At 34.9% G+C, this 22,833-nt stretch overlaps 1 protein-coding gene and 1 long non-coding RNA gene across 2 annotated transcripts; both read right to left on the reverse strand.

Annotated features, from left to right (window-relative positions):
* Positions 1 to 31: 31 nt before the first annotated feature.
* Positions 32 to 5,245, reverse strand: LOC126774360 (uncharacterized). Its single transcript, XR_007669801.1, has 7 exons — positions 5,081 to 5,245; positions 4,469 to 4,731; positions 3,801 to 3,986; positions 2,687 to 2,803; positions 1,445 to 1,565; positions 904 to 1,052; positions 32 to 263 (listed from the first exon to the last, which is right to left on the reverse strand). It is a non-coding gene; the product is annotated as an uncharacterized LOC126774360 (long non-coding RNA).
* Positions 5,246 to 8,628: 3,383 nt separating this feature from the next.
* On the reverse strand, positions 8,629 to 21,535 carry LOC126774309 (beta-1,3-glucan-binding protein 1-like). Its single transcript, XM_050495774.1, has 9 exons — positions 21,235 to 21,535; positions 15,527 to 15,751; positions 14,980 to 15,200; positions 14,503 to 14,636; positions 11,909 to 12,075; positions 11,406 to 11,550; positions 11,117 to 11,196; positions 9,740 to 9,882; positions 8,629 to 9,115 (listed from the first exon to the last, which is right to left on the reverse strand). The coding sequence occupies exons 1-9, from the start codon at positions 21,356 to 21,358 to the stop codon at positions 8,927 to 8,929; spliced, it is 1,428 nt and encodes a 475-aa protein (XP_050351731.1). The 5' UTR covers positions 21,359 to 21,535; the 3' UTR covers positions 8,629 to 8,926.
* Positions 21,536 to 22,833: the final 1,298 nt, after the last annotated feature.

Raw genomic sequence — 22,833 nt, forward strand, 5'->3', positions numbered from 1 at the left:
TTAATAATATATATAATCATTATAAGCGGAAACTAAATATAACTTTTGCAAACAATTTTAATATCAAATCATAACGCTTTGATTTTGACATAATCAATTATTAAGGGTTGGGTCCAAGTTGGATGCCAGTTGGATTTGTCCTTCCAGAAGTTCAATGTTGCTTTACGTTGTAAATTAATCCACGGCTTGGGTCTACCATCACTTGTCATCAATGAGTCTGGGAATTCTGTTCCACCGACAAATAAGCCGAGACTTAAATAAAACTGCAACAAAAATATGTAATTATTTTTCAATTGGAATACTTAAGAAATAACCTCTGCTTATGATTGTATAAAAAAGTACCACCGGTTCCTTGCATGATTCTATTTGTTCAACATGATATTTACAGGCTGATATTCTGATTTTTAATTTAAGATTGCAAGATTAGAGTGAAACATGTTGAGAAAATGCGCAACTGACATCTGTGAATTTATTTATTTGATTAGTGATACATAACGGAAATAAACAGTGGTTGTAACATTGTAACAATACCGCATGGAGTTTAAATTTAAAATTAAATTTGGCGCAAAAATATAGTTATTAAGTCATTAATTGCAAGCCGATGATGGCGACGAGGTTACGAGAGAGATTATTGATATTTGAATTTTTTTTTTAACAGTGATATTGTTCTTTTATTCAAACAAAACGAATAAAAAAAACTATCAAATAACATTTTGCCTATAAATTAATTACAATGATAAGTTTAACAATGCTATACTTTCGAATGTCAAATTAATGAAACGTTTAAGTAAGTAACGTTTGGAAATTTTTAACTAAATAACGTTTGTAAGTAAGGCCGTTAATATACAATTATCCAATATGATAGTTATCGAATGAAAATATTATAGTTTCAAAAGTACTTACATGATGATCAAAGGGCGCCATCTTTCCACCGCCATCGATTAGTTTAAACCACTTATCACGACAATAAATTGGCATCCAAGACCTCAGTCCATATTTCCCTGGACGGACACGACTCCATATTTCTCCATCAACAGATAGCTCTATAGAATCTGTAACATTTATATTTTAATGATTATTATTTTTATAAAAATAATCTCATAAGGCCTGCTTATATGTATATATGTCTGTGGTTTTAGGTTTATTTGTACGAGGAATTCTAAGCATTTATCCCCAATAATAATGGCCAAATATAAATAATTGAATTTGCAAATAAACTTAATGAATTGAATTTTTAAATATTATCATTTTTTAAGACTATTTGTTGAATTTCATAGTAGTTCTGTGCAAACTAAAAAAATACACATATGTGCCAACATTATTTGTGACCGGGTAAAATGTGGAAGTTTATAAATGTTATACATATATATATACCAATATCCTTTTTCATACACAAGATAATATAAATAAATATACATATAAAATAATTAATTTTAATTCTTACTCAGTTTCCACTTGAGAGAATAAACATGGAAATCATCACTCCAGGTACCGTTAAGAATTTCCTTAGTATCTTCACGAACCGGCTTACAAACAGCATTTGTTAAAGCCATCCCTCTTAGAAACTGGGACAAATAACATATATTTAGTAAAATTATTCACCACGAGCAAGCACTAATAAATTTTCATGTGCTTAATTCGTGTTTGCGAATCATTTCATGCTTAAGGATTTTTGATGGATGGTTGGCATAGTTGGTGGATGCTTGCTTTTCACGCCGAAGATTGTGGATTCGACTCCCACCCAGGACAGATATTTGTGTGCATGAAGTGCATGAATGTCTGTTTTTCCTGAGTCTGGGTGTAATTATCTATATAATATGTATTTACAAAAGAAAAATAGTATATGTAGTATATAAGATGTCTGGTTTCCATAGTACAATCTCTGTACAAGCTTAATTTGTGATCAGATGGTCGTGTGTGAAAAATGTCCCAGGATATTATTATTATTAAAAATATCGTGAACAAACCTGTATCAGTCAACTAAAAAGTTAACATATTTGCATTCACCAACCGTCTTTTTAAAAGGAAAAAGGGTCCAGCCCAGAAAATTTTAATAAGGTCCTTCAAACCGATTTCAGCCACAGCGGCCAATCTCAAGAGAGATTAGCCTAACACATGTGCACTCTATTCCCTAACACTCATAATCCGATAGGACGGCAATCTGACACGACCGGAAAGAGTTCAGGCGCAGGACCAACGGCTTTACGTGCTTTCCGAGGCACGGGAGAGTACACACTCCCAACTTACAGACCCCGGGCTGCTACTGAGAATTTTCTGACAGAAAATACACAATAACTTTATATTGGCCCGACCTTCGTGTCAGCGGCTTTAAATCTAGCCACTAGGCCAATAAGGCAGTCAAAAATTACAGACTTTTCCTCAAAACCAAGTAAGAGGAACAACGTCATTTTAAAAAAAGCGTATCGATTCACGAAGAGCAAGGAAGGTCATTTAATGATAAAGATCTTTTCTGACCTAATCAACAAATATTATTAGACTATTTCCGTAAAATATACATAAATTATATACCTAAACCGTTATCGTGATTCGATTTGTCTATTGGTAAAAGCAGAATGAATCATCTCCTCTCCTTTTAGAGGCTTTAGAGTACAACAGGTACTGCGTGGAAGCAGGTTCTAAAGGATATCAATAAAATCAATGATTTATAAATTAAATTTAAACTTACTTTATTCGTGTATAGAGGTTGGTAATTGCTTATTTCCAAAAACTGTAGCAATCTTCAAAATGCTGGAGGCATAATTCATGCTGCCATATTTCTTTGTAAATGATTCCAGGAGTAGTTCTGGAAAATATTCAACGTCAATGAAGTGAAATATATATTGATTGGAGGTTAATCAATTTATTATTGTCTAATGTTTATGTACCTATAAAATATAATTGTGCTACTACAAAAAAATCTATTTCCTATTCGAGAGTGGAAGATCAAGTAAATGATATTTTTTATTAACCTTGAGTAGATTAAATGTTTAACGATTCTTTAGAATATTATGCTGTTTACATAAAACATACGACTTTCAAATATGAAACTAATTACATATTGAGGCGCAAGTGCAGCTGCAGCTGCATGACATTGGGGTGCCAGCGATAATATGACGATACACTACACACACACAACCGAAGACGGCTTTGCACCCTTCGATGTTTTAATAAATAAAACTAGATTTTATTAAATTGTCGATCGGAGAATCACAATTATCCTCAAGGATTTAATTAGACTTTGAATGAATGTACAAGAATATAGGTCGATATAGGATTTTTGTAGTGACTCTATTATGCTTACGCTTGACCACAACCATACAGTACTATGATGCGGTCTAGCTTTGAAGATTACGATGGTCAGATAACACAGACGCCAGAAGAACATTTGCTGTAAGTGTAAGGAACGAGGAAGTAAAATGCTTTGCACGAATGGATGTAATTTCGATTAGGTATGTAGGTTCTCACGGTGCCTGTTTGTCTAATGGAAGACCTGGCAGATCAAATTTAATTCTAGCTATCTAATTTAATCTAGGCTATTTCAAGCAGTAGCTTTTGTACAGCAATTACGTAAATTACTATATGTATATATTGACTTGATAAAAATCTATATCGGCTGGCTGTTTCCCACGACTCCGTTTGCGCCAATTTATTATCTTTCATTAAATCCCGTATCTGGACCTGGGAAACTTCTGTGTCAAATTTAATTACGATCAGTGTTTAAGTAACTTTCGCAATTATAATGTTAGCTCGATGCAAAAAAAAAAAATCGGACATGAGATTAGTAAATTGAGTCTGCTAACCGGATGATCTTTTGGAATATATTGATCTATCTGCCACAGGTCTTCCCGAAGAACATCAAAGTCATCTTCAAATATCGTCTGATCTGCGCAAGCCGCTCTACCGTGGACACGTGTAACCGTTTCCGTGTGGACGACATTCAGTTTGTACGGTCGAGGGGACACTGTTTTCGTCTGGATCTTGTAACGCTGAAAAATGCAGATAATTTGTTGGTGGTAATGGTAATTAAAGATTACTAGGTGGTAGGGATTTGTTCAAGCTCTGGTTAGATACCACCCTCTTATTACATATTCCACTGCAAAACAGTAGTACTTAGTATTGATTTGAAGGGCGAGTGAATCAAGCCAGATGAGTTAGTAACTACAGGCATGAGGGACATAGGTAACATTTTAGTTCCCAAGGTAGATGGCATATTGGTTGGTTATTGTTTCTTACAATCCGAATTTCTATGAGCGCTAGTGTACACTTACAATCAGGTGGCCCGTTTGCACGTCCGCCTACGTATTGTATATATATTTTTTAAAGGAATCAAGAAATAAATTAAGAAAATAAATATGTCCAATTTATTTTACGATTAGAATTAAAAAATACTATCCAACGAGTTTCTACTAGTACTTTCTAACACAATTTTTTTTGTCTATTTAAGTGTAATGTCATAAAATTAACCTACCGGTAATTTTGAAACGTTTTCTGCCAGTTTCATACCCGTTAACGGCGTAAGCCAAAAATTTACTGGAATAATCCAATCCTCCCTTTTGTAAAACGACAAATACGTAATATATCACAACGGTTCCCACTTTTAATTGTGACACATGGTCTTCGTAAATCCTTTTTCTGTCTTTCTCTTTGGTCACAATTCCCTAACATAGCCAACGTATTTTCCTAAGTAATAAAAATTCGCTTCAATATGAAGTAAATTTATTCTTGAATCACCTGAAAGATTATTCAAAATTAAATAATTCTTTCAATTTAATTTATTTGGTCCAAGCAATGATTTAAAAACAACGTAGTGTAGTCAAAAATACATGAAGACAAATAACTAAATAATTTAAAAAAATAAATCGGTCAAACACGAACGATAAATGTTACCTATATTAAATATTTGGTGACGTCATACGTCTCTTGAAACCATGCAATGTCACAACATTTTATCACAATAATTATTATATTGGCGATTTTTTCAGTTTAGAAACAAAAGAAAAGAGAAAAATTGGAAACAAAAAACTATACTATTCCTACTTTATATCTTATGAATATTTAAGATTATATAAAAAAACCTTACCTGGTATAAACGCTCGAAAGCCTTTAGGTTTCAACGCTTGTATTGTTATTTCGGGAGTCACGTAGTCAGTAACGTTTTGTGCGTTTGTTTCTTGTAAAATTAAAACGATAAAAAGTATTGCCACGCTCAGGTTACTCTTTTTTTTTTATATATATGTCCGGGATGGCAAATGACTACTCCACCTGATGGTAAGTGGTAGTAGAGTCCAAACGCGACGACGGCCAGTACATTCGGGAAGAATGTTCTATACTAGCCGTCACCGCCTTGCCAGCCCGCAAGATCACGCCTCGTTTGAAGGAACCCGGGTTGTAAGAGGAGGGGAACACGTGAGCTGGTAAGGAATTCCATTTTTTGGTAGTGCGACAAAGAAAGGAGTTGCCAAATTTCTTTGTGCGCGATGGAATTGATGTCACAGTTAGGCGGTGACATCGAGAACCAGCTCGCGTGGACTTAAGAAGGAAGGGGGAAGCAGGAATTAGAGAGAATAATTCCTCAGAGCACTCGCCGTGATACAGACGATAGAAAGCGCTCAGTGCTGCTATCTCGCGACGCAATTGTAAAGGTTCAAGGGTGTTTGTGACCTTTACGTCGCCAATAATGCGTACTGCACGTCGCTGCAACCGGTCCAAGGCCTCCAGTACCTACTGGAACTAACTTAGCGGAGCCATCCCAAAGGTGCGAGCAATATTCATCGCAAGACCGTACCTGTGTTTTGTATAACAGGCACAGTTGTTGTGGCGTGAAAAAACGCCGCACCTTGTTCAGAACTCCGAGTTTCCGTAAAGCTGTTTTTATAATAGCCTCGATGTAATCCCTTGGACTAAGGTCGCAGCGAACGTCCATCCCCAGCATGGCGATATTGCTTTGTATCATCAGCGGTGTGCCACAGAGGGAGGGATGAGAGTAAAATGGTGACAATTTTATGTCTTCTTTGTTTATGAGGTTATAAACTGTGTGATGACATTGACTTGACTCAAGTGTATCGCGAGTTATCATATTATAATAAATATTTATGTGTGAAATAGAATTACAAATTAGTTTATTACTCACGAATACTTATTATATGAGTACTATACTACTAAGTAGTGTGTATTTAAAATAATGATAATCATGTACTCCTGACCGATTTCGGCCATGGCGGCCAATATCAATGGGAATGACCACCAGAAAGAGTTCATCCGCAGGAATTACGGCTTTACGTGCCATATGGTATGATTTACAATTTAAAATAATTTGAACGCTTACAAGTGTGCAAGTTTGGAACCTTAATTAAAGTGAGTTCCTTGCTATGATCGTTGACTTCAATACAAGCCGAACGCAAAAATACCTCATAAAAAATCATGAGATTAATATGGAGATTGAGTGGAAATTTAGATGTCTAGGTGGAAAGATACAAAATGGACCAAATTAGACGAGATACCCATGAGCAGCAGTGAATGTAAGTAGACTGAAAATGTTGATGTTTGTTGTTGATTAGGATCCCCTTATTTTAACCCAAAAAACTTCCAAAGATTGTACGTTGATGAAAATAAACTTCATACATTTGTATCACATGATGGTAAATGACCTTATTACACCACAACTATTAAACATTGGTACTGTAAGAAATATTAAACATTCTATAAGCGGATACCACAAACCATTTGAATGATGTCATAGCGTTAGTGCCCGTAATTGAGGTAAAACACCGCACATTTTTACAGTGATTAAATCCGACATTTCATGTTTGAAAGCAGACGTCCATGTTGCAACACTACTTGCTACTGCAAACTGAATATGAAAGTTGGTTCTGTTTGTTTGACAAGTCCGGTGGGTATTTGATAAACGTATTTAACCGTGTTTATTTTTGCAGAACAAGTGATGTATGAACATTTCTATGTACGTGTCGATGTGATATTATTTACTTATTGGATAAGACATATGTTAAAAAATAAACAGGCAATAGAATGCTTTGTAAACTCAGTTCTAGTCTTGTCTTGTTGATTCTCAATTCTTTGAAAATAGTTTAGTTAGAAGGTATTTATTTGTTTGACTGCTTCGTTAGTTAGATTTAAAGCGGCACATTCCGAGGTTAGGCCGATAAATAAATGTTCGTTTTTTTTCTGACGAAAATTTCTCAGTATGAGGCCGGAGTCTTGCAGTTGCAGAGGAAGTGTGTACACTCCTGTGCCTCAGAAAGCACTTGAAGCTATTGAACCTGCGCCTAATTGACTGAAAAAACAGTCGTGTTGGATTTGCCGTCCCATCGGATTATCATGGTGCACAAGTGTGTGCACTATAATATATGTATGAGCTACCATGGCGAAACCGGTCTAAAGAACATCAACATAATTTATTGAAAAAAATTTAAGTGTTTATTTTTACATTTGTTTTTTTTTTGGACAATGTCTGCGATATGTTATATTTTTTTCTAACGATTGTAAGAAAACAGTTGCGTACTTCAAGGGTGATGTCGTCTTGAACTAAGCCAGGATATTGTTCAGCATTAACCAAATCATATTTCTTTTCAGTATTCATTTTGACTGTCCATAGCTTGACCTAAATTATAAAAAATAAATAACAGTCATATTTATAAAAGGAACAAAGGACTTACTTACCGTACGTTAACCTAACATAAGTTTTTATATTGAAAACAATAAAACCTCTTTTGAAGAAGAAAAACACATACATTCATTTTATTGTTTTTATTCATAAAATTATATCTCCTTGCTAAACGTCACATTTAACGAACAACGTCAACATCAGTAAATTGATTTCAAAATGTTTTTTTTTATTACCTTATATCCAGAGACATCGTAACTTGAATGCCACGTAACAAAAATACCCAAAGGATCCGTACCCCAAACGTTGTGCATATTAATTATGTCAATACAATTCACGAGCCTGAAAATACAGCAGACAAATAAACTCCAAACAATCATTGTAAATAATTGTGAAAAAATGCTGATTTGTTATAAAATAAATAAGAATCAATATTTATTAAGTTCTGTTATTTTAAATATGGAATGTATTCTTGCTTAGATTCAAAATGGAAGACGTGATGATAACCTAAATGTCAAGGCTTTTTTAATTGTGATAACGATACTATTAAAGTTGTTAATGTAATTATGTGTTCGATAAAAAGCTGTATTTAAATGAGTTTTTTATATTTTTAAGGAAAGAAGACTTATTTCAAATTGCATCTTAGTTTTATAAGTTTAATAAAAGTGAAGAATGTTGTGTTATTGATCTTCAGTCAATATCTATTATAAACAAGTGGTTTCATATATATTTTAATATTGATTTTAATTATTAACAGCATTATAATTATTACTTTTTTATTATTAACATGATTTAGTTCAATAAGTTGGTTTATTACTTAGTTATGTAGTTTCTTAAAAAAACTATAAAATTCCTTAGATAAACGCATAACTGTAATAGATATATATTTCTCCATACCGTCTCATCCAATAAATGTTTTTCGAAGTTTTTTAAAATATTAACGCACAACAGAAGGTTACCACATTCGCATATCAAATATAATAAGATCAATAAAACGAATATAATTATAGATATTTTATTGAGGAAATTATATCTTTATGAATCTGAAATAAAGAAGTGATTTATATTTTTCTATTAACAATATTATGCTAACACATAAATTGATGTTCTATTTACCATCGAGAAACGTTATTACCAAAATAATCAAAAATCCATCAATCCATTATAAATGAATTTGAATATGAATTTCGGGTGTCAGCTGTTGGAGCTCTTAGAGTGTAGTATTCGGGAACCGAACTAATTTTCGAAGACCTTTCTACAAACTTTCTTCACGCTTTTGGTTATGGCTATGACTTAGCATAATTTTTATATGGCATAAACTCTAACGTAGTCGATTTTAAGTGCAGTATCATCTTCGAACCAGGACGAAATCCACTGCCCGCGTTCTTCCCAGAATTTAAGCATGGCTTTCGTAGCTGTATTTGTCCAGGGCTTGTTTGAACTATCTGCAAATTCGTTAATACCACCCACAGATAGGCCTAACGAGATATAGAACTGAAATAAATATAATCTTTGATTAATGTCACCTTAACAAATTCTCGTAAAAAGTTTAAAATTTCTTTTGGTTTGGTTTTGGCTTTGGTTGCAGAACCAAATTATTTTCTATATTACCTCACATTAATAAGCACTGTTACATTTATTTATAGTTTTTTTTGACAATACGATGCTAAACCTTATTATGCGTAGTAACTTCTTCGTAGCCATATTTAGCCACTTTGATTTATATTATGAATGTTCTTAAATCAACATTAATTGTAGTTTGGCGAAAGATTTTCTTATAATTACATTGGAATTAAAAAAGTTTAATACAGCCTTACTTTTAAACGTTATTTAGCGGGTGATTTGATAAATAATGCTGTTTTCTTCTTTCAAATGTGAAATCAATAATGACAGAAAGAGACAAATCGCTGTTTAACTAAACAGCCGCTAAGCATTTACAATGCTACGTGTTAGTATATAATTGTTGGACATTTCCTTCTATTATGTGATTTTTAGGTTCGATTTATTCCTACTACTAGTAGCACTTTCAATTACAATAATGAATGTTAAACGTTCGCTTTGATAAAGCTTTAACTAGTGGAGGACATCTCTAACTGTTTAATAACTTAAATAACTGACCATTTCATCAAAAGGAGCCATCACCGTTCCTTTTGCCCACTGTGAAGCAGCGATAACTCCGTTTTCCTTTGCTTCAGCCGAAAAACCTTCTCCTGGAGAAATTTTACCGTAATTTTCACCATCAACATAAAGAGAGATGCCATCTAAAACAACAATAATATTTATGTATTTTTCAAATTTTCCAATGAAGTTTCTGAGTTTGAAGTAACTTGTTAATAGAATGTATAATAATAATACGCCTCATATTCCTGTAATGAATATCCAATACTAATGAATAATAAATAAATTAAGTCTGAATAGAAAAGCGATTATAATATAAAATCACTAATCATAAAAAATACTCGCAATAACATTAGTACTCTAGATATCAAAAGGAAATCGATCCTAATTACGAAATCACCTTAATATTCCAATCAAACAAAAAGAAGAACTATACTGCCATTGGTTTTTCTAAATGGATAAATTGTCTAATTAAAATTACTGGTGGTAGAGCTTTGTGCAAGCTCGTCTGGGTAGGTACCACCCACTCATTAGATATTCTACCGCAAAACAGCAGTACTTGGTATTGTTGTGTTCCAGTTTGAAGGGTGAGTGAGCCAGTGTAATTACAGGCACAAGGGACATAACATCTTAGTTCCTAAGGTTGGTGGCGCATTGGTGATGTAGCGATGGTTAACATTTCTTACAATGCCAATGTCTAAGGGCGTTTGGTGACCACTTACCATCAAGTGGCCCATATGCTCGTCCGCTTTCCTATTCTATAAAAAAAATAATTAGATATTACAGTATTTAAATTATTTTAAGTCATATTTTGAACAAAATTGGAAATTGATATATCTGCTAGAGATTTAAAAACGCTTGACAGCGGTTACAATGAAAGTTGGCACATACATTTAGTTGAATAAAACAGTTACTGAGAAAGTTTTTATATTGTCCACTTCGTTGTATCATTGTTATATAATATACTATAATTATGTATATACGTGCTATGGAGCGAGCTATGCTCGGAGTATCTTTGAAGGATAAGATCAGAAATGAGATTATCCGGAAAAGAACCGGAGTCACCGACATAGCTTGCAAAATTAGCAGGCTGAAGTGGCAGTGGGCTGGTCACGTATGTCGTAGGACCGATGGCCGTTGGAGCAGACGAGTCCTAGAGTGGAGACCGCGAATCGGCAAGCGCAGCGTAGGGCGCCCTCCAGCCAGGTGGACCGACGACCTCAAGAAGGTGGCGGGCACCAACTGGATGCGGAAGGCGGAGGACAGGGAGCTTTGGCGCACCTTGGGAGAGGCCTATGTTCAGCAGTGGACAACGATTGGCTGTTGATTGATTGATTGATTGTATAATTATTAAATTATATACTTTCATGCTTTTACCTGATCTCCACACTAATGTGTAATTATGAAAACTCTTGCTCCATTGTTGAAATCCAATTTTTTCTTTTAAATGCTTCGATCTAAAAGTAATATTACGTTATATAGTAAATATGAAACATTCAGTACCGCACATTAACATTCAGTATTTTGGCTCCAGTTTTTTTAAATTAATTTTTCAAAGACCCGTTTTCCTGCGTAATACGCCTGCATGTTTTTGTTTTCAAGTAGCCTCGCGATTCAGATTTAGTTAATATGGTTAATTCTATAGTAAATACATGGGTGTTCATACCTAAATGGTTCACTATCAGCTAAGATGGGTCCTCCGTACAGCTTCTTCGAATACTCAATATTACCCTTAACGGTTGCAATACGGAGCAAGCCCGAAGCATAGTTTTGGGGACCGTAAATATTGTCCTGAGGCTCCAATTGGATTTCTGTAATTTACGGATTATTCCTTTTTATTAACTGGCCAGATTAATTAGGAAATTGTATTCAAGTTATATTTCTGACAACGAGAACTTAATTGTGTTTGATTTAATTACCTTTCATTAATCGCAATCTAAGTATTCTAAAATTGTATTTAGAAGGTTTGGTCCTGATTGGTAATAGTTATTAACCATATATACGTCTAAACAGATATTATGGCCAAGGTCTAGCTAAAGTAACTTATGACCTTCAGTTTGAATGACATTAAAACACGGACAAGCTCAATTCCATAAAGTAGGATAACTAATGACACTTTTGAAAACAATTCTTACATTGAAAAGAAACATAGATAATCATTCTTTTTACCTGGTATAAGCCAGTTACCCAGCGGCATTTTTGCTCTGACTTCAACACGCCCGTATTTAAAATTAAAGGATTTCTTTGAAGTGATCTTGGCAGTGATGATAGGAGGGAGGATCTGTGGGCCAAAGGCTTCACGTCGACATTCATTTGTGCCAATCAATCCTGTGCATCTGAAAGTTGGAAAAGTAGTAGTACAGCTTAAAAATCAGTGGTCAGCTTTGCATAGGTTTGTTTACCCCTCAGCACCGGCCTTCTATTCTACGGCCATATTGTAATATTTTGTATTTCCTGTTTGTATGGCGAATGAATCAGTGTAATTACAGAAATGAGGTACATAGTATTTTAGGTCTCGTAGTTGGCAGCGCATTGACTGTATAAGAAATGATTAATATTTCTTACAATGCCATTTTTTATTTCATTTTATAGACCAGCTGATGGTAAACGATGACAACCGCCCAAAGACATTGACAGTTTAAGAAATATCAACCATCTCTTAAATGAAGTCATGTCCCTCGTGCAACAGGCACGACTCGTGTTACAGTAGCCCGCTCACCCTTCAGCCCGGAACGTAACAATACTAAATGTTGTTTCATGTATGCCTATGGCTAAAGGTGACCACTAATTAAAATATCGATTACGCTTAAGCGTATTTTAACTAAAACCATAATTTATAGAAGTGTTTTACAAGTTTTATTTGAAAAAAATATTTAAAAATGTTCATATAACACTAGCTCGGTGCAGTGTCACCTGTTTAAGCCTTCCAGCTTCACACCCGTGTGTCGTTATAAATCGGACTCGTATTTCTTAAGATACATAATTACAACACATTAAAATAATTGCTAAATATGAGATAACGCCTAAAATTTTAATTAGCTTACATCTCTCTTTTATAATTTGAAGAAAAAATGTATTATAATTATCACACTGTACAAATAATTGGTATATGTTTTCAAACATGACCTAAAATACTAAAAGACAATATCAATAACGAAACTGATTAAGTAACGGATTCTCAGTTAAAAATTATAATTACAATAATATATTCTTATAAAAATAAGTTTCGGAAATTACGCAAAGATAATATTATCAATAATTCCGGTTTCATGTATGCCTGTACACGATTTCAAAGAGTATGGTATCGAGTAGTTTATGATAGCTAAGTTAAAACGAATAAGTAAATATTTATTTAAGAATATAAGGATACAATATTAATATCGTTATGCCAGAATCGCACCGGAAAATACTAAAGTGAAAAAACGATATCTTTATTCCGTTTTAAATTGAAACATTCCGACCTTGAGTAATTGTGCAGAAAAAGATTAAAACACCTTGTTTTATTGACCTCATCTGACCTTATGACAATAGGGCTGTCGAATTTGCGATTCAATGATTCTTGTAATTATAAATTTTGATTCGTATTTCAGTCCTTAGTGCAAATAATCCTTGATAATAATAATAATCTGAACAAAGGTATAGTATGTTCCAATTGGTAGGAATATGCAAGTGTAAATTTATATATTATCAAACATAAATAGCACACCGTCTTATGTATTGCGTAACTCATAAACACATTATTTAAACATGGACTTGGATATGTGACAGACATGTTAAATAAGTATAAACAAGTAATAAATTTAAAACTTTTTGCAGAAGAGGAATGACAACAGATATAAAATAATTAATTGCTAATTAAAAAATATATTTGCCTACAAGTTATTGGCAAAATAGCTTAGTGTAGAAACTCACTAAGCTAACTATTAAAATGACATATTTGGTTGTGGTGACGAATAAATTAAATAAATGGTAAAACTTTAAAATAATCACATAAAAGGTCACGACCAATGAATTTGTTTTTTATTGGCTATGAAATATTGCTATATAATATAGCTGGGTTGAAAATATGAATGGTACGAGTACAATAGTTAAATCTGTTTAAATTAATTTTCATCATCATCCAATGGTCCCAACGTTGGATGAACAAAATTGCATTCACAATATGTATAAATGAGTCATAATCGAATAATGGTCAGTCAGTTAACACTGAAAAAACATCGTAAGGTCAAGAACAACAACACACAGGTTTGCATGTGTCAAAATAATTTGTAAAGTCCAAATCAAAAAAGATTTTTGACCAGCAATTCATTAATTATTGAATACTGTTACTATTTTATATTGTATAAATAACTGAGCTGTAATTGCCCATTATTAGTATTTTCTTGTATTTGTTAAATCAAGAATAGTAAAATAAACTAAATCAAAATTCTTTGAGAGCGTAGGAACAAAAAATCCCCAAAATATTGAAATTACTTGAATGGTATGAGAGCCCGTAATAGATATTTACCGAGGTTGACCAGAGATAAATTAAGCAAAATAGTTTTCATTTTCTTAATTTGCCTTTGTAATACATTTCAGTTCCGATGTTCAACGAAAATTTTGTGACGGGAATCTGCCTGTGTCGGACGAAAATCTGCACCATCAAACGTCAAAGCACCTCGGTGAAAACAAAACTTCCTCAAGAAATCGCCTTAGCCCAGCAGTAGAATATTTAAACAACAGGTTATTTATTTACTTTAGGAATAAAAAAGAAAACATCTTACCTTGCAGTTAAGTCTAAAGATTGGCTCACGTGTCCATCTCCGTATTTCGATTCAAGTGTTATTGGTTTGATGCTTAATATACCTTCATGGACATTAATATTCCTATCGTATAAATAAACATTGAATGGGTAATCCTACAAGAAAGAAGATATGTAGTAGTTAATTATATATCCTAATCAAAATTTACAGGTGGATGTTTATAAGTGCCAGTTTTTTGACGTTAGAATTTCGTACAATCGCCTGTCTGTATGAATGTAGTATGTATTGCTTGGAATGGTAAGTGAGTTTATTTACGGGACATAACTTCTTAGTTGTAAAGATTGTTCACGAATTGGTGAGTGGTTAATATTTTTAGCGACAATGTCTATAGGTGGTGGTGAACAATTACCATTGGTGGCCAAAATGCCATTACACCGACCTGTTTCAAAATAATACAAAAACATTTCATAGTTAAAATCTATAGTTGCTTGTACTTACTGGTTCTCCAGGAAATTTTATTTCAGGCGTCCATATTTTTCCTTTATCGATACCAGAATTGAAATTGTCTTCAAATAACAACTGACCTTTGCAGACAAAGCCTGGTACAGACACTTTAGATTCTGATAATTCACATGGATATATATTTGACTCAGAAGTATTTCCTGAAGAAAATGTGCTTTCATCTGACTTGACAGGATCGCCGGCTTCATTGACATAACCTATAAAATATAATTTTCTAATAACAGTTTTCAGTACAGTACAGTATCATCAATATTTTCGAACAATAAATTATATTGACATTTTTGCTAGATATACTTCATCGTTCAATTTTTTACATCGTACAATTTTTGGCCAATTATAGTCATGAATTTTGAGGAATAAAACTTTGTCTACATTTAGATATTTCTAGAAATTTTTTCTGTTGTATTATAGATCACCATAAGGTACTCGTGGTGATTCTGTTTGAGATTTAAACAAAATGGTGAGTTTATGTTGAAATTATTCACAGTATTTCTATTATTATTTATCTATATGTAATTCAAACCTGTAACTGTCCATTCACCATTGTCCTGTCTATAACCCTTGCCTTCTTTGATGACAAACGTCCAAAAGTAAATTTTATCACCAATTTTCAAGTGCACGTCTCTGTCTCTGAAGGTCCATGTTCCGTTTTTGACTTTAGTTATGTCTCTTGACCATTCTCCGGCTTCCAACCCCTCCATTTCTTCGTTGAGCTTTCCATGGAAAGCGAAGAGACTAAATCCATCATCTATAATTTTTTCAGAATTGTATTAGTAAAACATCGATTGCACTGAATGACTTTAGAAGAAATGAATATTGTTACAGGCAAACTTTGGTTCCTTTTTTTGAATAATTCCATTCGTTTGTACATACAAAATTTGAAAATGATTATTCTCATTTTATTACATTCACGATTTTAAATCCTATCTAAAGAAATGTGTAAGATAGGCTTTGTCCGACAGTGAGATGTCAATGGTTTATTTATGTAATAAAATATATATAAGTGGTCACCACCGCCCATAGACATTGGTGATGTAAGAAATTAACCATTATTTACATCGCCAATGCGACACCAACTGTAGGAACGAACATGTCATGTCCCTTGTGCCAGCAGTGGCTCACTCGCTCTTCAAACGGGATTGCAACAATACTAAATATTGTTGTGTAGCGGTAGAATATCTGAAAAGCGGGTTGTAGCTATCTAGATTTTATAATGTCAATTCAAGGTCAAAGTTATTTATTCGTCTTTACTCGTTCTGTGATTGGAATAGGCTATACGTGTATCGCATTTACGTTCTGCGGTCTGGACGCTAGACGTAAACGAGCATAACCGAACTTACCGGTTATTTCAGACCGCAAATATTTGGATTGTACGTTGTTTGTCCCACGACCAATACAAAAACACCTAACAGGATAATTTTAACTCGTAAATTATTTAACCTCAGGCGGAATAATGACCTTTGTTCTGCGTTAATTCCATATTTAACTTATTAAATTAATAATTTACCATGTTAAGCCGAGATGGCCTAGTGGTTAGAACGCGTAAATCTTAACCGATAATCGTGGGATCAAATCCGGGCATGCACCACTAAATTTTCATGTACTTAATTTGTGTTTATAATTTATCTCGTGAGAGAAGGAAAACATCGTAAGGAAATCCGCATGTGTTTAATTTCATTGAAATTCTGCCACATGTGTATTCTACCAACCCGCATTTTAGCACTGTGGTGGAATAAGCTCCAAACCTTCAACCTTTAGCAGATCGAAAAAGCAATTCCATTTTCATGTAATACTATATAATAAATGTAACATAATGTACTTATTATGTTGAGTTTTATTTGGCATGTAATGTATTTATTATTAAAAAACAAATATATTTTTAACGACATTTTTTAAACATTACTTTGCTTTAAGACTTTACCTACGTCACGTATTTTGTAAATAATTACCAACTACTGTAGTATTACTAGCAGGGAATCGCTTTAGGATTAGGATCTCTTGTAGTGGCGTAACTAGCCTTTACTTACTTCCTGTGCGAGCTTTTATAACTGCGCATTTCAAAAATGTTCAAATATTAGAAGGTCCTGACAATCGTGTCTATGAAAATAAATCTATCATCCCACATCGTATTTTATTTGTCTAAAACTAAATAAAAAGGTACTTGGTACAATTTTAAATAAGTATATATAAATAACGTTCCTAGCTTGTTCATATCTGCGTCCTGTCCGGTGCTCAGCTATAATCGCCCTAGCGTCGTTTAGACAGGTAATCAAATCCTACCGCATTGATTTCATCAGAAACACGTCACCATAACAAATTTAATCACAAAAAAATGCCTAATACTTCCGTATTTCGTGTACGCAATATCGACAAATAATATATTCAAAAATCGTAACATAAATAATACCAATATGTATTCCGTCATTCATATATATGTTCCGTCATTTTATTACTTCATATATAATTTACTAAGCTATTATTAATGAATACATTTTTAACCGCAGAATTTAATAGACCTGTCTTAAATTAATAATTATTCGTCCGTTAAAAACGCGTTAGACTCTTTATATATATAATTGAAGTAATGATCGTTTAGTCAACAGTCTCCTCGTATATTATATATATCAATCAATCAATCAATCAATCAACAGCCAATCGTTGCAAACTGCTGAACATAGGCTTCTCCCAAGGTGCGCCAAAGCTCCCTGTCCTCCGCCTTCCGCATCCAGTTTGTGCCCGCCACCTTCTTAAGGTCGTCGGTCCACCTGGCTGGAGGGCGCCCTACGCTGCGCTTGCCGATTCACGGTCTCCACTCTAGGACTCGTCTGCTCCAACGGCCATCGGTCCTACGACATACGTGACCAGCCCACTGCCACTTCAGACTGCTTCTTTTCCGGATAATCTCATTTCTGATCTTAGCCTTCAAAGATACTCCGAGCATAGCTCGCTCCATAGCACGCTGAGCGACTTTGAATTTGTGGACTAGTCCCGCAGTTAGTGTCCACGTTTCGGCACCGTATGTCATGGCAGGTAAGACGCATTGGTTGAAGACTTTCGTCTTCAAACATTGCGGTATAGACGACTTGAGGACTTGACGAAGGTTGCCAAATGCTGCCCATCCCAAGCGAATTCTTCGATCGGTTTCCTTCTCGAAGTTGTTCCTACCGACTTGTATTATCTGTCCTAGGTAGGTATATTCACTAACAACTTCGAGAGGTTTCCCCTCGACGTTTATCGGTCCCGGCACGACATGCCTATTGAACATGACCTTGGTCTTGTCCAAGTTTATACCGAGACCGACACACCGGGAAGACTCGCCTAGGCTACGCAGCATATCGGTGAGTTGTTCCAGCGACTCTGCTATGATGACGATATCGTCGGCAAATCGAAGGTGTGAGATGTACTCGCCGTTTACATTGACTCCATACCTAGTCCAATCCAGCGTTTTGAAAACGTCTTCCAACGCGTTGGTGAACAGTTTCGGGGATATTACATCCCCCTGTCTCACCCCTCTGCGCAGTTGGATCGCCTTCGTCTTACAGTCCTGGATGTGGACAGTCATTGTAGCGGCGTTGTACAGACATCTCAGTACCTCGATCTATCTCCAATCGATATGACATCTCTGCAATGAGTCGAGCACTGCCCAGGTTTCGATGGAGTCGAAGGTTTTCTCGTAGTCCACAAATGCCATACACAGCGGCTGATTGTACTCTTCGGTCTTCTGCACAATCTGCCGAACAGTATGGATGTGGTCCACGGTGCTGTAGCCTGATCGAAAGCCGGCTTGCTCTGGGGGCTGGAACTCGTCAAGTCGTCTGGCGAGACGGTTCGTGACGACTCTTGAGAACAGCTTATACACGTGACTCAGGAGGGAGATTGGTCTGTAGTTTTTCAAGAGGGTTTTATCACCTTTCTTGAAAAACAGTACCACCTCACTCCCGCTCCACGTTTCCGGGGTCTTGCCATGTTGGATGACGGAATTAAAGAGGCTTGCTAGCTCTTTCAGGACCGGAGTCCCGCCTGCCTTAAGCAACTCTGTTGTGATTCCGTCATCTCCCGGAGCTTTGTTGTTTTTAAGCTGTTCTAGAGCCGCCCTAATCTCGCCTTAGTCAACGACCGGGAGCTCCTCGGAGTAATGGCGCATAAGAGGGGCGCGCTGGTCATCAATACTGATTCCCACGGGTTTATCCGATCTTGAAGAGAACAACTGCCCATAAAACCTCTCTACTTCTCCGACAATCTCAGGCCTAGAGGTAACGACCCCACCATTTTCAGTTTTAAGTTTTGTCAGACGCGGCCTCCCAAACTTGCGAGCGAAAACTTTCGATCCCCGATTTTGCTCAATCGCAGCCTTGATGGCACGGGTATTGGAGCGTCGGAGATCGCGTCGCGTCAGCGTTTTTATTATTCGATTTAAGGCCTTATCTGACAAAAACGATGGTAGTTCTCGTCGTTTTCTTATGAGCTCGAGTGTCTCAGCAAAGAGTTTTGGTGCGTTGTCTCTTCTCTGTGGCGGAAAACTCCTCGCGGGATGTGTTTTGCAGTATTTTGACCAGCGTGTCGGTTCTCTCATCAATGCTGCTTATGGTTTCCAACGCGGTGAATTGATTTTGAAGTTCCATTTGGAACTTTTCGGAGCCTTGAGCAGCTTGGAGCATGGTAGGTCGGAGAGTAGACCTCATCATTCTCGATCTTTCGGCTTTTAAGTTGATATTTAGAGTGCCTCGAACCAAGCGGTGATCACTTCCGGTATTAAACCTGTTGATCACTGAAACATCTCTAAATATGTGCCTTTTATTCGAAATGATAAAGTCTATCTCCTTCCTTGTCACGTTATCGGGGCTTCGCCAGGTCCACCTCCTCTGAGGCTTCTTTTGAAAGAAGGAATTCATCAAAAAAAGCCCCTGCGCTTCGAGAAAGTTTACCAGCATTTGCCCCTGTGACTTTTGCAGCCCAAGCCGTAAGGTCCGACTTTCGATTCACCGCTATCTTGTACTCCCACTTTAGCATTAAAGTCTCCCATAACAACATTGTAGTGGGCCTTCGAGGTGTCGTTGAGGGCCTTTGCGATGTCCTCGTACATCGCTTCGACCACATCATCAAAGTATGTCGAAGTTGGCGCATATACCTGTACGACCTTCAGGGAGTACCTGTCGGAAAGTTTTAGGACAAGGTACGCTACCCGGTTCGACACACTACTGATTTCCACAATGCTGCTAATGAGATCCTTTTTGACTAGAAAACCGACACCACCCTGGGAGAGGTTATCACCTTCGCGGAAGTAGAGTAAGTTACCGGACTCTAGATTTATCGTGTCCTCCCCCTGTCTTCGGACTTCAGATAACCCCAGTATATGCCAGTTTATATGACTTAACTCTACTTCTAATTCGGCGAGGTGATGGTCCAGCCATTAAAATTTATTACGATTTTGAACCAAAGCTACGCTATATCGTCTATTGAAATCACTATACGCTTTATTTATAACAAACTGCTTGGTTAGTTGTTTGTTGTTATATATAATAAATTATTCAATTAATGTCACTGAATGTAACATCATTCATTCATTAATTTTGCATTGTGGAGTTTTCTATTTGCATTAAGAAAAAGTAAATATTCGTAATGAGCTAGCTATGTTTTACAGTCGCTTATCGACGAAATTTTCAGTAAAAAATTAGGGAACAGAATATTTAGCCGAATATTAGATTAAAATTAAACTTTTGAAAGGAATACTTCTGTGAACAAACTGAATACTGAAGCATCATAACAAACCAACAAATTTAGACATAATAAAAAAAACTTTCTATCCCCGTTCTACAATGAGTGTTTATCGAAAAGTGTGAAAGGGAAAGAAGATTTTTCAACCAAGATTCGAAGGTGACAAATAGTAAAACAGACGAAAATGTCGAATACCGAAACCAATATCCCTCATCAAAATTGCTGCTACCTAGTAACTAAACTAAGAGTAAATATGATAGATACAGTACCATACTATGATAATTATAATATGTACAATAAAAAACTGAATAAAAAAAATATTTATTTTCAATCGATGTAATAAGTGTTTTTAATAATAATTCTATCAACGAAAGATATAATGAGGAAAACAAAACATGCCCCTGATACAATACCAAGGTCAAATATATTTAAAGAGATAAACTTAAATAATAGTTAAATTTAAATGAAAAACTTAATTCAAAGCAACATTTTGATTAAATTATAATAATATATTACCTGGAATAGATACTCGTAAGCCTTTAGGAGATATTGCTTCTAGTTTTGCCGGCGGCACTTCGTAACACTGTGTTAAGTGTATACCGAAACATCCTATCAAACCAATCGAGAAAAATTTAAACATAATTAAAACACTCGTTATCCTTGTTGCACTAAGTGTTCATCAAGGTGTGAAAAGGAGAGAAGATTTAAACCAACAACACTATTCGATGTCTTATTCGGACTCTTAACGATAATAGACTAAAGTGTCGATAGCCTTACCGCACTATATGTACGTTGTTTTTATATAACACGTAATTTAAGTTTAGAAAAAATGTTTAATTCTAGTTAGGCTGGACGTGTTTAATTATAATAAATATCCATTCAATTATATTATTCTTTTTATTGTTTTGTCGTTGTCGGTTGTTCTTCCATCTGTCTGACTTTGGCTTTATTTTGAAGCTTATTTAATATACTATACTACAGCGTACTTTCATGAAGAGTAATTTTGCGTTATGAACTTAAAGTTAACAATGTGATGTAGAAATATCAATGTAAGAAACTCAGCCAATCACTGCAGTCATAAGCTAAAATAGCTAAACTCAAAATTTAATATTCGGAAAACCGTTTACAAAACTTGGCAATAGTGCATTGTTCTCCTAGTTTTAAGTCATGCGGTTACGCCCATTAGCTGATATACATTATGAAAATAATAATAAGAAATAAATAAAACTGTCATCTCCAACTGATATCAGCTATCGACCTATTTTAAACATTTTATTCGATATAAAATTATATAGGTGATAAAAAATAATAGTGTTTATTGCAATAAATATTCATAGTTAACCTGGAAGACATCACTGTAAGGCCTTTGCATACCTTATGTACTACTTGTTCTTTTGTATAATGCTTATAACTTGTGTGTACACAAAAAGGCTTAATAAATAATAATTAAAAAAAAATATTCATTTTAATTTCAATATTATATGTATATTGTACCTTCTTTATTTAATATGCCATCATAACTGCACAGTCCACATTTGATTAGCAAAATAATATTTATTGAAAAATATTTATAACATTTTACGCTATTATTGATATCTTGTTGCGTTTCGGTTTAAAGCAACTACAGACACAAAGGACATAACATCTCCGTTACCAAGTGGGTCGCGTCTTTGGCGATATTTGGCGAATAATATTTCTTACATCGGCAATGTTTATCGGTGGTGACTACTTAACATCAGGTGGCCCATTTGCCCAAAATATCTTAATAGTATTTTATAAATGTTTCCATTAATTATATTATAATTACCGATAATGGATGCTTATAATGTACATCAACCGATTTCTTGTTGGCAGGTGATTATTTTGTTACTATTCCGTCAATATATTAATATTCTTGATTTATCTTTTGAAAGATTTTTATAGAAGGTAAACATCAGAGGAAACCTGCATGTATTCTATGAAAATCTACCACAGGTGTATCCACTAATCCGCATTTGAGCAGCGCTGTGGAGCTGCTAACCTTCTCCTCAAACAGAGAGAAGTAAAGATGCTTTACAGTTAATAAATACATTTTACATCGAAATTTTGAGGACAACAACATTAAATTAAATTTGT

The sequence above is a fragment of the Nymphalis io genome, chromosome 16, assembly GCF_905147045.1.
Source record: "Nymphalis io chromosome 16, ilAglIoxx1.1, whole genome shotgun sequence".
NCBI classification, from domain to species: Eukaryota; Metazoa; Arthropoda; class Insecta; order Lepidoptera; family Nymphalidae; genus Nymphalis; species Nymphalis io.

What these genes read in the sequence shown, in the direction of transcription:
- LOC126774309 (XM_050495774.1), bottom strand. Translation starts at nt 21,358, where the DNA reads ATGTTTAAATTTTTCTCGATTGGTTTGATAGGATGTTTCGGTATACAC. An exon ending in TCTTTAGACTTAACTGCAAG is followed by an intron (nt 12,076 to 14,502) that starts GTAAGATGTTTT and finishes TCCAACTTTCAG; the next exon opens with ATGCACAGGATTGATTGGCA. An exon ending in CACATTAGTGTGGAGATCAG is followed by an intron (nt 9,883 to 11,116) that starts GTAAAAGCATGA and finishes TTGTTGTTTTAG; the next exon opens with ATGGCATCTCTCTTTATGTT.